At 43.3% G+C, this 21271-nt stretch overlaps 1 protein-coding gene across 1 annotated transcript; it reads left to right on the forward strand.

The window, feature by feature from the left end:
* On the forward strand, positions 1 to 20477 carry ADPRHL1 (ADP-ribosylhydrolase like 1). Its single transcript, XM_033052530.1, has 7 exons — positions 1 to 214; positions 3942 to 4106; positions 9082 to 9207; positions 11774 to 11914; positions 14998 to 15125; positions 19082 to 19214; positions 20249 to 20477. The coding sequence occupies exons 1-7, from the start codon at positions 1 to 3 to the stop codon at positions 20404 to 20406; spliced, it is 1065 nt and encodes a 354-aa protein (XP_032908421.1). The 3' UTR covers positions 20407 to 20477.
* Positions 20478 to 21271: the final 794 nt, after the last annotated feature.

The following is a 21271-nucleotide window of genomic DNA, read 5'->3' on the forward strand; positions in this document are numbered from 1 at the left end:
ATGGATAAATTTAAGGCTGCGCTTGTTCTGGCTGGGGTAGGGGATGCTCTCGGTTATCGCAATTTCTCCCGTGAAAACAATGCCTTAGGTGCAAAAATCCAGCAGGAGCTGAAGGAAATTGGAGGGCTTGAGAACCTGGTGCTGTCTCCCGACAAGTGGCCAGTAAGTGACAACACGCTCATGCACATGGCTACAGCTGAGGCTGTCATCACAGGTAGGTACGGCGGGAATGGCAATCTGCAGAGGAGCAGTCCTGTCAAGCTGCTGCATTTCTTAAAATAAGCCTGATTGCTGGGGAAATCGTGAGAAAGCGTGTCAGAAATGCTGCTTATGTGAATGATAATATGCATTAGTTTGGCTGCTCCATGAGCAAAGTATTGTGACCATCTTACAAACTGGGGGGTTCTGATTTCTGGAGTGTGGATTGGCTCTTCCTGTATTTTCCTTAGAGAGATACCTTTGGTTAAAGCTTAAAGACTAAAATACCACATGTCCAGTGTAACAACAATAATTGCTGAGTAGATTATCTGTATGCTGGAGTGCATCAGGGAATAATACAGCCACTAGAGAGTCTTCTCTAACAGATAAGAACTCTTCTGGGTGCATTTTTTACATGTTTGTGTCCAGAACTCCAGGCTGGAGTAGAGTTACCTTAGTACCTCTTTCGGGCTAAAAGCACTAGTGCTGTACCTCTTTGCTGCCCCTCACATCTGCAAAACCTATTTTTTTTATAAGCAAGACCTATGTCTTTAGTCCAAAAAGTATCCTAACATACTGTATTTATAATGAAATCTGTCAGAATAGTGGAACTTATTAAGATGTCTTCTAAAAACACAATGGTTTGAGAGACAGCATTTGGTTTTTTTTAAGGTGGGGGTAGTTTTTTTAAGATGAGAAGTGTTTGTGTCAACACCTTACCCATCAAACTAGAGCTTGCTGAGACTGGCAAGATCATAGAAAGTACAGAAGACAGTGATCTCTCAACAGTATTTTGCCTCTTCAGAATAATTCAATTTTTTTAAATCTCTGTAAACATATTCCTGATTTTTGTTAAAACTCATGGCACTGCATAACTGCATAACCAGTAGCAGAAACTCCCAATGTAGTATCCTTCACATCAATGAGATTTCCTTTGTGCTAGTGTTCCACTCCTTTATCTGCCTGCTTCCAATCTGCTCTAAATTTAGTAGGTAGAGATCAGTTGAAGAGTGTGTAGGACACTTCATACTTGGCTATTAGCTAGCCAATGGTTTAAGGGGTAGCTAATACACTAAAGATAAGGACAAGATGTCAGCCTATCAAGAAAAAAGATGACTAGCATATTTCTGAATATAGGCTATGATTAAATACATATCATATGTTTCTTGCTTATTGAACCCTCTAAAATCATAACTTCTGGGTAGTCAAGTCACTTGGACCAACAGTAAAATAATAATTACTTTCTTAAATATAGCCTGTAAATTGCTCTAAAGAAAAAACTTTAAGCTACAGTTTCCATTGACTGTGTTTATCCTACACTCTCATTTCTTGGACCTCATCAGACAAGCATTTTAAAAAGGTGCTTTCGTGGGCCAGAGAGGAAACAGCAAGATGGAGTAGGGAATTTTAGTAAAAAATTTTCATCTCACAGCAACATTGCTGAGTGGGATAAAACGAGTCCTTCTCCCTGCTTCCCACAAGGGAAACAAGAACTGCTCCTGCTCACAGCTGTGTCTCCTCCTAACATGGGGAATGCAAAAAAGCCCCATGGCTTGCTCATGGCCCAGCCTAGGTGCCAAATCACCCACGTCAACAGAGTGAAGCTGAAGAAGGTGAATGTCTGTGAGGCTGAAAGCATCTGCCACCAGGCTGGAGACCTGCCCCTACTGCTGCGGGAACAGATGTTAAAGAATATATTGGGTGACTGGAATATTGTAAGCCAGGAAAAAAAAAAGGAGGGGAATTAAGCAATAAAAATATCTCTGTCGTTCAATGCCCTGCTCCCTGCACATCCTGTTTGCCTGGCTGGCTGCCTGCTGGCCACAGCATTCCCTAGACACTCACCGGCGGGCAGTTGTACGATACTTGTAGGCTGGGACAAACATGCCCACAGCTTAGAGCCATGAAGTCCTGTTGTCATTGTCAGGGCACTGCCCTGGGGGAGCTCCCAGCCTGGGCTGGGGCAGCAGCCAAGCCTGAGGTGCAGGCTTGTGTTAAAGGCAGTTCTCACCTGGGGAGGGGATTTTGGGCAGTGCTTTGGAGCTGCATGGAGAACATCCCAGGAGGCGCATGGCCACAAGCAACTGGGGCTGTGGGCACTGCTGCAGACTGAGCTGTGCCCCCCCAAACCCACCATGTGCTCTGACTGAAAGGTTGACCCGACAGTGAAGGATAGACAAAACATCTGCTTCCAGGAGGAATCTGTCCTGGGAGGGAGGAACAAGGACAGCGTCATCAAACCAGGGAAACTATCTCTGTAATGACAAAAGTGTTGTTTTCCTCTCCTGCTTACACATGGGTTGAAAAAAATAGGAGTTAATTTGTAAAGAAAGAACCTGCCCTATTGATGGCTGAGACAGCAATCTGGCTCCAGGCGTGGGAACCTTGGTGGGCTCGAACAGCCAGGAGGTGCTGGACCACAAGGACTCTGTGCTCTGGGGATGAGGTTTCTGCAGTAAACCCTGCTCCTGGCTCCTGCCTGGATAAACTGTGACACCTGACTCCTAAATCTGGAAAGAGATGGCAGCTTGAAAGTGTCTTGTTTCTTTAGGATTACATGTGGGATGGCCAGTGTAACTGATAGGGTATTATTTTATGTGAAAGAAAAGGAATCTTCGTTCTTCCCTTCATCTTCTTTTTTGCCTGCCTCTATAACTGAATGTTTCTTGCTTCTGGGACTCCAAACTTTCTCTTAAGTTAAATTGTGGATTCCCAGAATTCACCATCTTTGACAAAATGAAGATATTTTTAGAAGAATTTTGCCTGCTGTGTCATTCAGCCTGTGCAACTAACCAAGTATTAAATGGGGTTTCACCAAGCATGTAGAAAATATATAAATGGATAAATGCCTTTGCCCTCTGCTCTCACTGATTACACAGCTGTAATAACTGCCAGTGGAAGGTTTTCCTTGACACGAGTCAAGGGCTGGATTCTTCAAGACCAAGACCAGCAACACCAACTGAGAGAAGCAGCAATATTGAAGAATCAGTCTGTGCTTAACAGGGGAAAGGTTCCTCCTTAGACAACACTGTAGGACTTGGTAAAAATATCCTATAAACAGATATTGTTAGTGAACTTATTACAGAGAGAAATTTATGTGCTGGAAAATGCCTTCAGGCAGTAGGGTTTTACTACTCTTACTTATTTTTATAGTGTTTTTTTAAACCTCACTGTTCATGATATTATAAGATGTTTGGATCCCTGCATGAAAGACCTACAAATTTTAGACAAAATACAATTAACATACAGATTTTAAAAAGGAAGTTGTCAATTTGCTTTTGTATCTAGTCATACATCTCTCTTAAAGTGATTCTGTAATGTGGTAATTAATAAAAAAAAAAGGGAAAAAAGGCTTTTCTGTTTCAATTGGATTCTCATCTGTAAAGGCAGGGGCTGAGCCAGGCACAGTTGGCTTCACCCAGACCCTGTGGCAGCCACGCTGCCACCTGACAGGCGAGCATCTCTGTAATGACTTCACACCACAGAGCTTAAATAAAGTTAATTCCAGTGAAGGAATTAAACACAGAAAGGAAAGGAGGGGAAGATGAGAACTGAGAGTCAGCAGCATTCTCCCTCCAGCCCGCTGTCGTGTTGTGTAAAAATGTGACAGTGGCACCAGAAACATGACTTGGTATATTGGAAGCAGAAACAGGAATATTTCTCAAATGCACAGTGAGCTGTTTTCTGAGTGTTATTGCTCTTCTGCCTTCACACAAGAACCTTCTGTTCCCTCCCCTGAGCAGATTACTGGTGTTTAGAAGACCTGTACCGGGAGTTGGTGAAGCGCTATGTGGATGCTGTGGACAAGCTGTCGGGCAGGCGGCCGGACCCCGCCACCATCGAAGGCTGCAGGGAGCTAAAACCTGACAACCACCTTCTGGCTTGGCACACACCCTTCAACGAAAAGGGTATGGTACTGCTCTCCTTCCAGGAGGCCTGGCTGGAATAATGCATGCTCTCGGTGTTTGTGGCTATATGGAAATGGTTTCCTTTTCCCTCCTGACATCAAAGGCCACTACCCCAAAACATTTCCATGTTTGCCTGAGGATGACAAGAGACCTGCCAAGAATTCCTTCTGTAGGGCACTGTGTCCTCTTGTAAGCAAACCCCTCCCTCTTTAACATCTATTTAAAGAGACTTTGTCCTTGGCTCTGTGCCTCAGGGTCCAGATCTTTGTCCCTGAGTTTAATGGTTATTTTAAGACATATTTTCTGCCATTTTTCCTTTAAATGTTTGTAGACTTGGATCTTTTCAGTAACACCAGATCTGAAACAAAATGCCAAGCCTATAAATTGCTCTAAACACCAACATATTCACTGGAGGGAAATCAGAGACTTTTCTGCATTTGGATGTCCTGCTACCAGCTATGATTGTTTTGTTGGTAATCTCTAACATTCCTAGCCTGGTTTACCTATGCCTCACCCTCTCTTTTTTCTCTTTATGATCATTTACGTCTATGAAAAAATGAAATTAAGTAAAAATCATTTATTCACTGAGAAACATTTCCACATCAAGTTAAATAACACACACACACAGCTATGTGCACACACAAACACACACAGTGCAATTAATCTGAAAGCCTGTAGGGTCACTCCATGATCAGAGGAGGGAGACCCAGACAGCCAAAAACAGTGTCAGCTCACACTGATGTGGCTGTGTTTGTGTGATGCTCAGCCACTGCAGAACACACTGTCTCAACAGAACTGAATATTGATGCAACACCATGGCAAAGACCCGGTGGCACAATGCCACAGCTATTTCTGGGTCTCTGCAGCCACTTTTCTCTGACAAAAAAAAGCTTCTTTCACTTGTCCTCTGCTCCTCACAACAGCTGCTGGGAGTGAAAAGGGTGTATTCTTCCCACCCTGATATCAGCCAGCCAAATCTGAGAAAGTGTCCCTTTGGCAGCTGTCATGTGTTTTGTGACTGGCAGTGGATAAAATTTGGTGGAAATAATTGTGGGAGCTGCTGTTGGCCCCAAGTAGCTCTTAACAGTTTGACAAGCAGTTGAGTATGGTTGTTCCCTGGTCCACCACAGGGCTGGAGCTACCTCTCTTCTTTCAGCCTTCCTCCTCCCCAGTTTTCCATGATGGGCTATCTGCTTTGGGGATACTCTGGGCTAAAAGAGTCTAAAATTAATTCCTGCCTTGAGATCTGACAGCTGAAAGCCACTTTCTCCATCTGGTCTGACAAACTAGCATTCAGGAAGGCTTTTTTTCACCCTGAGAGCAGAAGAACTAGTGACCTGGAGATGTTCTGTCTTCTATGGGACCCAACACTACTGTGAACATAATTAACTGTTAACTGAATTTGCACAAAATTCTTCTTGAGGCAAAAACATGCCACAGGCATTGAATACCTGGGATTGAATGCCTAGCAGTCAGATAATATTTTGGATGGGCTGGAACCAAAAGGTTTGCTGATTTGCTGTGGGAATTCTATCTTATCTTGCTTCCAGCAATAAGTCATGTGCCAGCCTTCATGGACTTGTCTTAGGTAATTTTGCATTGCTTATGGATGCTTCTCTGCTCAAATTCTTGTGGGTTTAGTCAGCACACTGAATCTCTAAGTCAAACTGCCCTATGTGTCTCTGCCACCTCATGTCATGCTTATTGCCACACTCATTGCAGGGATACCTGGGTTATGTCAGGGGCTGGTGAGATTCCTGTGATCACCAGAAAACCTGCCCAAGATTGTCTAACACCTTCCATTTTAAGAGCTTGTTTACAATTTACAACATTGATAAGCACAAGGCTGAATTTCTCTCCGTTAAGTGTTTGCCTCTGTTTGTAAGTATTTCTGAGACATGGTAAAAATATTTTGACCCACTGCCAAAACTTCAAATTGTTCAGAAGAGAACTGTTGATATTGTAGAACTGGAACCAAAATCTGAGTAAGGTAGTACCATCTGAGCCAGAGATTTGCTTTAGCAGCCACTGCAAAAGGCCAGGTGGGTCAAATAGCTGGGCTCTAGCTGTACCATGTGTCTTTCAGGCCAAGACTGCAGCATCCAAGCAGGTCTTTATTTGCATCTATGGAAGCAACCTTTGGGCTTCCTAGAAGTACTTGAGAACTTTTTGCTGATGATATTGGCAGAGGCACATGAGGGAAAAGTGTGAGGGAAAATGCAGAAAGTTGAGGGGAAAGTTGAAGAGAAGGTTAAGCTGCAGATGCATAGGAGATAAAGGTGATGGGCTCTAAGTTTTCATGCAGAATGATCTGTAGTCACAAAAGGCACATCCTCTTCAGGACTTAGCAGCCATGACCCTAATCTTTGTTATTCTACAGGTGTAGAGTGAAGAAAATCACAATGAGATATGACACACTAAAAAAGAATAATGTAGTGCATAAATGAAAAGGAAAATAACTGGGAAACATGGATAAGTACAGCAAAAATTCACTGTCTCCTCCAGGACACAACTAGGGACTTCAAATGTAACTAGGAGGTCATGTGCTCAAAGCAAGCAAAAAAAAAGACTTCTTCACACAACACCTACATAAGCTGCATGACTATTTTCCAATGCCAATTTGCAGATGCTACAGTTCATGTGAGTTCAGAAATGAGCTGGGCAAATTCACCCAGGGGAAATCCTTCAAGGGTTTTTAAGCAGGAAGATGAATAGTCAGCTGCCTCCTGGATCAGGGAGACAAATTATCAGCAGCTTAGTTAGTACAAAGAGATAATGTCATTGTACTTCTCTTTTACTCTTTCTTGAGTATCCTTTTCATTGTCAGACATGATGAGTTGGCTTGACCTTTGGTCTGATCATGGAAGACAGTCCTTATGTTGTCACATGTGTCACCCCTGTTGCTTGGACTAGTCTTGCTGTCCCTTATGTCCTTAGCTCAAATGGTAGATGTGATACATGAGAGTTAGCTCCCTGAAGCTCTGTCTGGGTTTAATGTTACTCCATGTGATGGAATTTTTTATTATCAAGTTTACTCATCTAATTCTGCAGAAGATTTTAATGGAACTCCCCAGACAGTAGGAATTTGATGAAGTGGGTTTGAAGCTCCTCCAGAGCAGCAGTCAGTTTGCTGAAGTACATCTTCCACTTCAGATATACTGAGAGATGTTATTTAATTAGCAGCTTTGTGTATTGCAAGAACCTTCCCTCTTGGATAACCAACATTTCTCCTTTGGAGAAACCAGGTTTGCACAGTGAAGACTCTCATCTGCTATCTATGGCAGCAGATGGTTTAATGAAGAGTTTGGTCCTGCAAGCAGAAGAAGATATTTTCTCCCAGTTGAGTGGTGCCCTGGAAGACAGGATTTCCTTCCTGACTCTTCCTTGTGGTTTCTATGTCATCTGTGGGATAAGCAGACAGTTTTATCTGCTCCTGGATAGCTGCTCTCAGGGTAGAAGAACTCTACCTAACCGGAAAATTCAGATGTTGCACCTGGAAATGCCAGTAGGTTGTTCATGTTAGTTTGGCTCAGGTTCCAGTTTAGCTTGAAGTAGATCTCAGTGCCACCCTCACTACCCCACTTGGATCACACTCATAATCTCAGGACATCGGAGCTGGAGCCACTTGGGATGAGACTTAATGGCAAGAGATGTTCCAGAAGAGCCAAAGTGCTTTGCTCTTGCAGCAGACAAAGCCCAGTGGAGCAGCTGAGTGCCCTTCTCCAGATAAGTGACTGAAAGCTGTGACTCTGGCTCCTTGGCATTGGCTGCTTCATCATACGCACTATGGACATACTGCCTTTCTCCATGCTGCCTGTCCGGGAAAGACAAGGAGGTTGGGCTCCTAATGCAGGTTCACATAGGCTAAAATTAGGCAGCCTAAATATGCCCCTTATCTCCCAGGAACCAAGAAGAAATGCTGATTGCTCTCAGCTATTCCCAAGGTCACTGGGAAGTGTGATTGAGCAAAGACAGCGCTGAAAAATGCAAAGTACTTTGAAAAATCGAAGCCTATCCATCCCAGGGTGGTTGCCTACAATGAGTTAATGCTTTTTTGGGCATTGGCTCACCAGCTGCAAAGAGGAGATAATCACCTCACTGGTGCCTGGTGAAGATAAGCTCATTAAAACTTCTCTGGGATCCTAAAATTACTGTGATAAGTACTGCAGAGAAACTCATTAGTAAGTTTAACTCCATTCAATGAAGTGTTTAAAAGTTGAACACCTAGGATCACACACTCAGTGCTAAGGATTAAAAGAAATTCTGAATTAGCTAGTCAATAAATTCTGTGCCACATGGAGGTGGAGATTGCCAAGACTAAGCTCAGTAAGTGTAGGCTGTAGCACAACACACACTAATTCTAGGTTGCATGGCAAACTTCAGTTCTGACATTGCCTAACTTTGCAGGATTTGGTTTGGTAGCCTTTAGTTTGTTTTGGACACATTATTTTTGTACATAGCAGAAACAGGTGAGGCTCTCCAGGATGAAATTGAAAGGTGAACTGTGAGACTCATATAAAGTATTTTAACTGTGTGCTTACAGCTATAAAATAAGGGTGTGGGGAAATGTATTTCTTTCTCAAAGTTCTATTTCTGGTGTGGGCACCTGGAGCAAGCAAAACAGCAGTGTCAGCCAAGAATGAGTGAAGTTGGGATGAGAGTTTGGATCAAACAAGTACTGTGAACAAGACAGCACACAGCTTTCTGAACCCACTATGCTCTTCATAGCATTTGATTATGTACGTGATTATATATTTTATTATATTATTCTGTAAAACCAGAGTGACTATGTAGGAGCAAAATTCCTTGCAAGAAACTTTCAAAACTTGTAACTTGTTTTGCATGGTAATTCCCCATTCCCTGAGGAGTTCTCTTCCCACGTATGAGGGTGAAGTGTGCTTGTCTCATATTTTATTAACATTATTGTGTGAAATGAGTCTCCTTTTAAATGCTTGGTGTTATCCCTTTACTTTAGGTTCTGGATTTGGAGCTTCCACAAAAGCCATGTGTTTAGGGATGCGATACTGGAAGCCAGAAAGGCTGGAGACACTTATTGAAGTGAGCATTGAATGTGGACGAATGACTCATAACCATCCCACAGGTAATGCCTGCACTCTGACATCCCCTAAGGCAGCTTTGTTCTTCTGCAGGAATTAACATGGCTCCCCTGGTTAAACCACTTCTGCTTTGCAGACTCCAAGCCCTCAGTTTGAACCTTGCTTGGCTAACACATATATGTGTGTGCTATTTATACAGGCTTATGTATTTGCCTGTGTATTATGCAGACAACATCCTCAGGCATAGTTGTTTTCTCTTCCAAAATCCCAGTATCTAAACACAACCTGCCTTGTCCAAAGCATATTCATGTTAGTTGCCCTGACCAAATTTTAGGATTCATGTATATCTAGATGATTCACTGTTACCATGCAAATTTATGGTTCAGGGGACAACAACATTTTTCTCTGGGCAGATTTTGTCATATCCAATCATGTAGGTAAAGGTAGTAAGCCAAAAAATCCTAACTCCACATATTTTAGGATGCAATCTGAAATATTTTCAGAACAAAACCTAAATAAGCAGATTTAATGTTGTTTTTAATATTCAGGTCTGTCATTTTGATAATTTTATGCTATGTAAACTTGTATTCATTCTGTCTGTTTTTGACAGCAATAAATAAAACCATAATGAATGGTGACATGCAACATGCTCAGTGCTATGAAGCAGTCAGAAAAGCCATCAGGATGCCATAAAATTAGGAGAGAAGGGCTCAAAACCAAGCAGAAAATTAGGCTGGTATGCAAAGTCTGTGGTGCATTAGCAGCCATAAGACAGTTTGTAGTCTGTCAGTCATGTCAAAAAAAGGTTTATGAGACCCAGAAAATGGCAGCAAGGAGGATCCAAGTTGTCAAACACCTTCCATGCAATGAGAAATTACATCCAGAAAGAGTTTTCAGCTGGGAAAAGAAACAAGTGGCACAACAGGGAGGCAGGAAAGAGTGGGATAGAAGGCTCACATGCACCTCACTGCCATCCTGAAATGTGTCAGGGAAATGCCTCATAACTCAGACTCAGAAAACCCAACCAGTGAGTCAGTTGGGATCGAAACGAGCAGACAAAGGAAATATTTCCCCATGTTATGCACAGTGAAGCCTCAGAGCTTGCTGCTAAGGCAGCTGCAAAGTCCACAGGTGTGCCATGGTTCAAAGGAGACCAGGTAAAGGGGTTGTCTTGTCAAAATCAATCAAGCTGTGTAATTAAAATGGCCCCTAAAACTAGCCTAGCTGCTCTGGGAATGGAGAAGCCAAACCATTCCATGGTAGGGGTTCACTCTGTCTTGCAGAGGCAGACCCCTTGGCAGGTGTGCTTTCCTCCCCAGTGGGGAGCAGCAGGCTGGGTGAGAGCTGCTCTGAGCAGGGGCAGCAGGCAACAGCAACAGCAAAGGGCGTGGGCAGCCTGGGGAGCAGGCAGGAGGAGACTGCCAGCCCCCAGAAATCCTTCAGGGCACTCCCCAGCCTGTTACCCTCTGGACGAGCTGTCCCACTGCCCCTCTCTAGCCCTTTGATTTACCTTTATCAAACCCTCTGCTGCCACCTTCACAGGAAATGTGCCCCTCAAGATCTTTGTTATCTGGGCTAGATGCTGTGCATCTGAGTGAGACCCTTTGGGCTGGGTCTACACAGGCTTTCTTTTTATTATTAATACAATAGAATATGCAAATATTCTATTCATATATGGGACTCTAGTTAGATGTGCCTTGAGCCTGACTCTGTAGTGCAGGTCTTGTGGCAGAGGTAATTAGTCATCACCTCATCTGGACTTGTCACCTACTAAAATAATTTTGTTTTATCTTCAGCAAAACACACAAAATTCATGATTACCTCTATGCATGAATGAACGCTTTTGGGAGAGAAGCACCTGCATCAATACTTTGCTCACCTGGGATTTATTTAAATGATTGACTGCTTTTCTTAAGCTTCTTCTGCACACTGCACCAGGTTGATGCTCCTGTCCTTGACAGAATGCCAAGGGCACAAGCAAATATAAGAAATGAGCCAACTTTTTCTGGTGTCATGGAAGTGTTGAGTGCCCATCAACAGTTATAATACTTGTAATATTTGCAATGCTGAAATATTTGTAGCCAGAGTTACAAATAGAAGACCAGCATGTCTTTCTTGGACAATTTCTTCTTTCACCTAAGGGGCCATGGGTTTGTTCCCTTAGAGTCTAATGAGCCAGAAATAGTGTTAGATCTAGCAACCACCACTCTTGGGGCGAGTGATACTGTAAACAAGCTGATATAGTTTGTAATTGAATCACTTTGTACAGTCAATTATTTCATGTGACTTCAATTAGAAGATTTTCAGTATCCCATTGGTAGATGGTGTTTATTTTTGACCCCTACCTCAATTTCTATCGCATTACACCACTAGAACAGAAGCTCCCTCCTCTGTAAGATAAGTTGCCAACCAATGCGCAGCACTCATTAGCCAATAATCCTGACATGCCACAAGTCGGGCTGCAAAAAGGCAGAGATGGGTAGTGTACATTTGTTAATCTACCTGACAGCCATGAGGCATTCCACTGGTGATTTTTTGAGGAGAAACAAGGACAAAAAGGATGGTACCAGCACAGATGCACTGATAATCCTTGTTATTTGTGAATTCCAGGTTTTCTAGGGTCCCTCTGCACAGCCCTCTTTGTGGCATACGCAATACAAGGGAAACCCCTGGCGCAGTGGGGAAGAGAGATGATGAAGATTGTGCCAATGGCTGAAGAATACTGCAAGAAGACCATTCGTCACATGGCAGGTACTGAGTCTGGATCAAGAGTTTATTTTCTTAAAGCTAAGTTTAGCTGGAAAGGCACTGAAGAAATGTCACTCCCTAGTCTTTACATCTTACTGCTTTCCCCCCTCTCCTCCCTCCAAAGGTCGTCCTCCTGCTTTCTCTGCTCAGAGAAACAAGCTCCTCATAGGTAGTGCCACCTTCTTCTACCACCAGTTAGTTGCCTGGTGAATTGGTGGCAAAAATACAAAGCAAAATAGCAATGACCGTGCCCTACTGCACAGTTTTATTTTTAGGGAATCTTCAGAGATTGCTGGGCAGGGGGGGAGGAAGGAAATTATATTTAGCAGGTTATTAGGCAAACTGACTGCTGAGATTAATTATTCAGCTGCCTTCCATCAATTAGTGCAGTTCAACATCTTCCAGGAATAAAACCACTGACGCTCTTCATCCTGCCAGGAAATTTCACCTGCAGATACCTCCTGACCAAGAGTTAGCTTTTGGCCACAATTCAGATTTGAGTTGTTGCTTTTCTGAACAAATCTTAAAGACACAACCTGTTTTATCCTTGTTTTAAACAACTGAGTGTCACCCAACTACTGAACTTGATACTACTACTTTATTATTGCTGTGCACGTGGTCTTTGGGGCTAAGTACTTTAGTCCCTCTTGCCAGGAAGTGATGTCTGTAATGGTGAGACCTGCCATGGGCAGACAAGTATCATTACATTGAAACTTCAAGGAAAGACATTAAGGGACAGCTGTTGAGAAAGACTAAATTCAATAGAAATCTTTACTCAAGAGCACTCAGAAATTAAAACTTACCCCTGAAGAAAAGCTGCTGCTTTAAAATCTGAAAGGAGCCCCAGGAAGGCTTTCTGAAAGACCCTGCATTTTCATCTGTGCCTCATTGCACACCAGGATTTTTTTAGCAGGGACCCATGAGAGCAGGTGCAGGATTAATGTGATCGAGCTCTGATGTGAGTGTCTCTGCAGCAGGTCCCTGTCACTCCACCCCAGCAGGACCCCTTGGAGTGGAGCTATGTGTGCTGGGCTCCTGAGGCATGCCCTCCAGCCAGTGCCCGTATTGTTGAGCTTCATCCTATTTTGGTAGTGGGAAAAGTGTCCTGCATTAAAGTTAAGCTCCTTGGCTGCTGAGATGCGCTGCAAAGAAATCCTGCCAAAGAGTCCTCCAGTTTTAGAAAATCCTATTTTAGCTATATTATCCCCCATGGATAACAAACAGAGTTTGTTATCCATGTCACAGAGAGTTCCACTTTATACCCCTCTATGATATCCAGTTGCAATGACTGGATTACAGATAGTTCCACGGACCGGAATGTGGCCATCACCTCGGCTGGGCTCGAGGGATGGTGCAGAGCCTTGCTAGGCTTAGTGGCATGGGACTCTGACCATGCTACAGGTCCACCCAACAGAAATCTCCTTCAGCTGCTTGATCCCTCTATTTCTGAAGCTGTGGAAGAAGCACCTTGCTTGTTAAGGTGCTACATAGAAAACATTCATTTTTGAAGCATTTATGGTTTATTGTCATGGGGGAATTAGGAAAAAAGCACACAAACAAACAAACAAAAAGCCAACAAAAACTAAATAGAATGGTCAGGCCACTGACCTTTCTAAAAACTGTCATAACCAGCTGCTGTAGTGGGTTGCAATAGTTTACATTTGCTTTGCTTACATTTGTTTTCCTCTACATGTTGTAGATACATCTAGATGCTGTCCTTGGCCTGATTGCTGTAAATGCCCTTTAACTCTGTTTTTGTAAACACATCCCCTTTTTAGGGTTCTGGTGAATGGTTTCTTTGAAATGGGGCCAAACTGGGTCACAAATTCAAAAAAAGGGCAGCTGGACATTTCCAGGTGCCTCAGGCATGTGGCTGAATGCTCATCACTGGCTGGGGCTGGGGGACACTAGCAGCTGACAACTTTGTGAAAGCATCAGGTCCTACAAAGCAGCTTGGATTTTTACAAAAAAGCCCTACTTAAAGATCTTAATTGCCAAAGAGAGTCACCACTTTAGGCATTTTAGGAAAAGAAGCAAAATCAGATTGCATTCTTCAGGTGAAGGGTTTAGTTATGTGTGTGCTCAGCAGCACACACCACTGAACAGCCAAGCAGGAGGGAGACAGGGGAAAAGTGGGAATGTTGCATTTTATTTCACACCCATAGTCCCATCCCAGATTGCTAGTTTTCTTTGGCATATTTAGCCATCTGAGCCACCTCACTGTTCCCTAACTCCTCACCCCGCTCAGCTTGGCAGGCGGGTTTCCCTCAGGTCTCAGTTCTGCAGGGAGGCACATGTGTATGTGCTTAACAGCCCTGTGTGACTGACTTAGGTGCCTTTTCAAGCCTTTTTATAAAGGGTGAACCAGAGCACTGGCTGGTTAAATAAATGTAATAATTTTATTTACATGAGAAACATTAAACATGATTAGAGATCACTTCCCAAAGTGGTAGAGAAAAATGAGAAAGACATAAGGTTATTTAAAAAAACCTTATTTCTAGGGACACAGTTAGCAGATGTGTGTGTTATTTATCCCTTTGCTACATTTGATATGTACTGTAATATATGCAAATGGAAATTTTAGACTTTTCTATCTACTTTTTCCTGAATGATCACACAATAAATGTGATGAAAATAGAACAGAAATACTGGAGAATTTATGCAATTAAAAATTGGTAACTGAGGTAGGTGGCAAATTGTATTTAGGATGTGGAAGCATTTTTAGATATTCTTTAATCATAGGAAATAAATAAAAACTGACAAAGAATTTATTATTTTCTATTTGTTGACTGTTATCTTTTCCTTGGAGTCCGTGTCAGTAAATTCTTGTAAAATTTAATCTTGATATATCTTAAATGACATTAAAATAGCACAAAATTCTGAAAGTGTTTTCTTTATTTTCTTCATCCTCTGTTTTCAATTGGATGTCCCACTCCATACATACTTAGTATATATGCAGTACATTACTGTAAAATACCTGGGGTTTCATGTCAGTCAATACGGTCATTATCCTTAACATATGTTAAAATAGAACTGAAAATTTTCTCAAAGTTAAACACTACATCATTTATTTCTTTTACCTTCAGAATACCAAGAGCACTGGTTTTACTTTGAAGCCAAGTGGCAGTTTTATTTGGAGGAGAGAGAAATCAATGAGGAAAATCAGAATCAACCTGTCTTTCCAGCCAATTATGATGCAGAGGAGAGAGAAAAGGTAACTACAACTTCCAAAATTTCTTAGGATGGCTCTGAACCAATAGGGGTATTTTCAAAGAAACAAACCACTGTTATTCAGCTGATTCCACTGTCAGAGCAGGCAGGAAATTTTCTTTTTTTTTTTACCTGAAATTTCAAGGAAGAAAAAACAACTCCCATCCTCGACTCAGTTTTTTGGTTCTTTTAAAAAACCAAAACAAAACTGTTACCACCAATCTTGGGTTTGCTTCAATGTGAGAAAACAGTACAGAGCAGCAGGCTTAATGATCTGATACCCAGAGCAGGTACAAAACATGGGCCATGGATATCTGAGGGTGGAAAAGCAAATGTCCTGCCTGGAGCTCTCATTAAAGTCTAATGGAGCTGTGGCCCCAAAAATGCCCCCAGGTATTAGAAGCTGGATTTGGTCATGTTTAGTGGAGTACGTCCCGGTCCATGGCAGGGGCTGGAACTCAGTGGTCTTTAAAGGTCTCTTCTAATCCAAACCAGTCTATGATTTTTTGGTCCTTTGAGCAGAAGACAGACATCCCAAGTGATTGATTCACTGCCAACTTGGGTTGTGCCAAGCTAGTTTTGAGTGTCTGGAGAGATGGTGTTTCACCACATTCCATGAGATAGTATTTCATAATGTACATGATCTTTTCTTTGCTGGTTATATCTTCTTAACTCGAGAGAAATAATGTGTCTTCTTCCCTGCTGTTTACAGCTATCTGATATGGGCTGGCACTCCCCAAAGCTCTCCACTTAGCAACTAAGCAATAAGCATGTGGTTCTTGTCACCTTTTACCATAAATCAATCTTTCTTTTTCAGACTATTTAAGCGTAGTTCTATGCTGAGATTATCTGTGCAATGAAAGGTGCCTATGGAAGTCCAATTGACTGTGGATAATAAGAAATTACTAAATATAAATAATAGATTCCCTTCCAGGTTTATTTTACTAATTCAGTGCCATGAATTTGCTACTAGTTTCATATTCTTTCTAGTACTAGTAGAGTCTCAGCAAAGCAAAAAAGGAGAGATTATACCAAACAGTAATTTCCCATGATCATTTCAAGAGAGAACTGTGTGAATTCCTAATGCAGAAGCAAAATTTACCTTCATTACCCAAGCCCAAATATTTTGGCCTACTGAGATATTTATTTTGATGAACAAGAAAAGGGGAAATGGTGCTTGGCCCTCAAACTCCCCCACCAGGCAGAGATCATAGCCTGGCAGAAGCCAAGATGCTTCATTAGTGTGACAATAGCTATGGAAAGCATAGATGAGGAGAAGGTGACCATTCCACCTGGCTTTTTTCCAGGAGTGCCCTCCCTTTGCTTCCCTCCAAACTAGCTGTCCCCTTGTGTTTGGGAGTATAGCCAGTTGCCTTTTCACATGCAGTTAATAAAGCACCAGTATCTGGCACACCCCTTGCCCACAGGTCACCACGTGCGTGCTCCTGCTTGGCCACGTGCACCTTTCTGCATGTACAATGGCAGCATGTGAATGTGAAGCCCTCAAATGTGGCTTGGACTGATTCAAGCGTGTTTCAAAGGCAATTTCCCCTCCCAAAAAGAAATCACAGCTTGAAATGCTTAGTAGCAAAGGCCACATTCTCTATAAGCTGGTATATATAATTTTTCAGTGATGTGCATTTGGAAGGTGTTAGATACATAGTGAATGGGCAGACATTGTTAAACACGTGGGATCAGCCTTGATTCTGCAAACAAAACACTGGTCTGACTTGCTTTCCTGTGATGGACACAATGTGCTACAGAATGAGGGAGGGACAAAATAAAAATAATCCAAGAAATTTAGACCATCAGGACTTCGTTTTCTTAAGATGGAGTTGCTTAAACCAGCAGAGTGAAAGAACCAAGAAAGGAGAGGGAAAGAAGAATGGAAAGGGAGTGCTCCTGAGCAGTGAGGAAGTCAGAGGCAACAGTAATTACTGGTGGCAGGAGTTGACAGCAAGGAGGAGACATGTGAATTACCTCCTGGGCTTGGCAGCAGCTCAGTGCCTTCAGCAGAGAGGGCATGCTGACACCCCATCCAAGTCCTAGGTCCTTGCTGGCCCAACCAAGGCAAGCTGGGCTGGTTCCACAGCACAGCACAGAGCTGCACAAAGGCACTGGAGCTGAAAGGAGAAGGAAGCAGTTTGGGAAGTGCTGCCTTGGGGCAGCCAGGTTCAGTCCTAGGACAGCTATCCCCAATGTAAAGCTGTTTCAGCAAGGCAGGATGACCTCAGACGTGTGCAGAGCATCAGGGACGAGGAGGAATAACTGCAGTGACACTTGAGCAAGCCTGGCTGCACACCCAGAACAGCCCCTCCGTGCTGAGCCCTCCTGCCTTTGGTAGCATTGCATGTGTGTCTGTGCAGCTCCACCAGCATCCAAACTGCAGCAAAAGGGCTGGAAATTTGCATGGGCAGAGGACAGTATAAAGGCAGAAATAATCTCTCTAAATTGTAAAAAAAAAAAAAAAAAAAAGAAAGCATAGAGTAAAGCTGTAGTCTGACTCTGCCATGTTTGATGTATGTGTAGATAAACCTCAACCAAGTATGAAATAGCTCAGGTGAAAGTGAATAGAGAGAAATGCAGACCCTCCATACATGTTGCAGAAGCCAAGAGCCAGCCAACCAACAACATTCAACTTGCCATGATAGAAATTAAACTTGAGGAAATAGAACTGCCCATTTCTTCATAGGAAGGTATTTTTTAACTATAAATTTATTAGTGTTGAGATAATTTGGGTATTTGGGGTTGGAGGTACCTGCTCTAGAGAAAATCCAATTTTCCTTTGCAAATCTCACTGTGAGTTTGGAGCTCTTTCTTCTTCCTTCTTCTCCTGCACTTGCAAATTATTTCCCCTTTTGTTCAACAAGTGTTTTTAGAAGAGGAGAAAAAAGGCTTGGCAAGAAAAAGACAGAGAAAGGGGCTTGAATTACACAGTCTGAAACTAAGGCCCTAAAGAAATTACTGGATCAGAACATTTTCACCCCCAATGAAAACTTGGCTAATTGAAACATTTGCAAATGTGCGGCAAGGGGTGTTGAGAATATTCCCAGAGGCAGGAGGAGGACTGATGAAGTATGTCCTTACCAACCTTAATTTTTTACATGCTAAGGGATTTCTAGGATGTGAACTTGAAATGTGTCTTGATGTACTTTTTGGCATTTCTGGCTTGCTTAAACCAGCCTCTTGGCCTGCCAAGAACTCGGTGCATTAAGCTGGACAGCAGGTTTATATCAGCACCTCAGGGATCACTGGGATCCCACTCTGCAGGGGAAACACCAGCCCGGTGTGCCAATGCCCAGGCCTGCAGCCGCAGTGCTGTAAGGCTGTGGTGTTTTGCATCACTTAATTAGTGGCTTATTTGAAGTTTTTTCTGTTTTTACTTAGAACTAGGACTAAAAAACACACAAAGGAAATGGATTTTCTCGTGTTTGGGCTTGGTAGTTTATTAAATCTTATCAAAAGTACAGAATGTTCAGCAACACTTCTAGCCACCAGCTAGAAGTGAGCAAAATGGAGTGAGATTTAGCTAACTACAAGGTCTCTTAAAGCTAAACAGTCCAATAGACAAAAAACACTTATATTATTTATAGTTTTAACCTAATCACCAAATTCCTGTGACCCTCAGTGTAGCACTGAGAAACTACTACCTGAAACTAGGAAGAAGAAGGAGGAAGAACACCAAAAGACAGACCACCTAAAATCTTCCATCTTGTCCCATACCTATTACTGTGTTATAAAAAACTCCAATTTAAAACCCATCACTATGTGAAAGCACACACTTCCATTTAACTACACACCCGTGATTTTAACTTTATCACTCCAATTTGGAAGCCTGCTCCAAGGCCTCAGGTCAAGAGCGGTGTTCTCCAGGGGGTTAAGCACAGAAAGCTCAGAACCCCAGGTTTGTGGGATCCAGCAGTGCCCTGCCCTGCCCTGCCAGCGCTGTCTCTCCCGCAGACGTACCGGCGGTGGAGCTCCGAAGGCCGCGGGGGACGGCGAGGCCACGACGCCCCCATGATCGCCTACGACGCCCTGATGGGCTGTGGTGGGGACTGGACAGAGCTCTGCAACCGCTCCATGTTCCACGGAGGTGAGGGTCCCTGTGCCTCCCACCCTGCTCCCTCGGCAGGGCAGCATGGAGCGCTCCTGGCTGCCAGCTGCCTCTGCTGGCCAATCTGCCCTGCTGTCTGTAACATTCTCACATTTTAGCCTCTAAACCCCGTCCTTCTGGCAGCAGCTGCCACACAAGCCAATCACAGCACTTTTCAAGTGTTGCTCCATCTACATCTCATGGTTCCACCAGAGGTGCATGAGGAGTAAATCCAGCACGGCTTTCTAAAGGGCCCGCAGATCCTGACAGAACACGAGCGCCTTTGGCAAAACTGCCTTTTAGCTGCATGTGATGGAACCGAGTCAGGGAGAAAAATAATACAGCACCCAAACAAGTGCCAGCCAAATAAAATCCAGCATTTGGAGGCACACAATTAAGTACTTCTCCAGCTTTGTGAGAGAGAACTTTCTCACTAGCAGACACATCTATCTGGGTTTTTGGGAGGGTCAGCATAGCTGGGGGGTAGGAGCCCAGCCCTGACTCACCCTCTCCCTCCTTATGTGGTGTGAGTCCTTTGAAGGGTCTCTGGGTCTCTGACCTGCCCCAGGACTGTGGTGAGAGCTCACAGTCCCCACTGCAGACCCTGGCAGGCACAAATCCACGGGCACTGCCTGCACAGAGCATCAGTGCTCCTCAGCAAGGCTGGGTGTTTTGGAGCCTGCACTGTGCTGTGCTGTGAGGAGGGAAGGGATGCTCTCCAGTCCAGGACCTGTGCTCTATATAGACACCCTTACAACTCCTTATTCCCTCCTTTGTTCGTAGCAATGGCTAGCTGCCTGCAAGAGCTGCTGTGCTGGGGTCGATTTTCCCAAAACCAAGCGAACTCCCAGCCCAGGAGTGCACGCCACAGTGGCATCTCCATGTGCTTGCCTCTCGTATCCATCCTTAGCCTCTAACACGCTCCCACCGTGCTCCATCGGCGTGGAGTGCTCCCTCCTTTGCTCAGTGCAGTTTTTGGCTATGTGTGTGAAGGTGGCACTAAGAGACCACTGCAATTGTGCTTAAACCTGCAGGGGAGAGCGCGGCCACCGGGTCCATCGCCGGCTGCCTGTTCGGGCTGGTGTACGGCCTGAGCAAGGTGCCCAAGGGCTTGTACCAGGACCTGGAACAAAGGGAGAGGCTCGAGTTCTTGGGCGAGAACCTTTACCGACTATCCATGGAGGAAAAGTAAAGCAGTTTCTGCCATTTTCTCTTTCTATAAAGACTATATCAAACCCTGTAGATATCTGACTGGCGTTCACAGTGAAGGAAGTAGCCCTGAGTTAGTCTGAAGAGCTCTGTGTACATCGCGTGCAAGTGAAGATAGCTGAGTTATTAGACTGATTAGAATTATTAGACTGACTAGATATATGTGATATTTGTGGGTTTTTTACAGATGTAGGGATTTCTAAATATAAGGAGTGCTGCTTAAACCTCAAATGGCAGAAAAGAAATAAAATGTCTTTTGACTGATTTCAGTCTAACTTGCTATAATACCACTTCCTAAACAGCTGTTTCCAGTAATTACACATATGAAATTAATTTTCAGAACTAATGCTTTCTTGCGAAACTAATGGTAGTACCCACTCACGGGGATATTCTCTGTATATTTGACAATCCTTTCACCACTGTGTCCCTCCTTGTTCTCAAATCTAATGTGTCTGTGACACTTGTAAACCTAATGTCTCATGGATTAGCTTTTAATGAATCACTGATCCCTGTATCAGCACTGTGGTGTAAGGTATTGTTACATTAGAAGCTTCCAGAAAAGGAAAAGCCAACACTAAAAATACCTCCAAGGAACAAGCAAAGCATCAGTGTGTCTAAAATTTCTGATCAGTGTGTCTAAAATTTCTGAATTATGTTTCTATTCTTCAGTCTTCAGAACAAAAGTTTCTCTAAAATATAACTGGCTGAAATATTGGTAAATAAATTAATCTTGCACTGTTTTCTAAGTATCAGTCTTTATTTTTAGATTGAACAGATTATATGTTGCTGTATCAGTATCAGAATTTTTGGCTGAGGTCTTCAAGCAGTTGTAATAGGTCAACAGTTAG

This window comes from Catharus ustulatus, chromosome 2 (genome assembly GCF_009819885.2).
Source record: "Catharus ustulatus isolate bCatUst1 chromosome 2, bCatUst1.pri.v2, whole genome shotgun sequence".
NCBI classification, from domain to species: Eukaryota; Metazoa; Chordata; class Aves; order Passeriformes; family Turdidae; genus Catharus; species Catharus ustulatus.

Excerpts from the sequence above, each read along its gene's own strand:
- ADPRHL1 (XM_033052530.1), top strand. The coding sequence starts at position 1 with ATGGATAAATTTAAGGCTGCGCTTGTTCTGGCTGGGGTAGGGGATGCT. Across the intron at positions 215-3,941 it reads AGCTGAGGCTGTCATCACAG|ATTACTGGTGTTTAGAAGAC; the intron begins GTAGGTACGGCG and ends TCCCCTGAGCAG. Across the intron at positions 11,915-14,997 it reads GACCATTCGTCACATGGCAG|AATACCAAGAGCACTGGTTT; the intron begins GTACTGAGTCTG and ends TTTTACCTTCAG.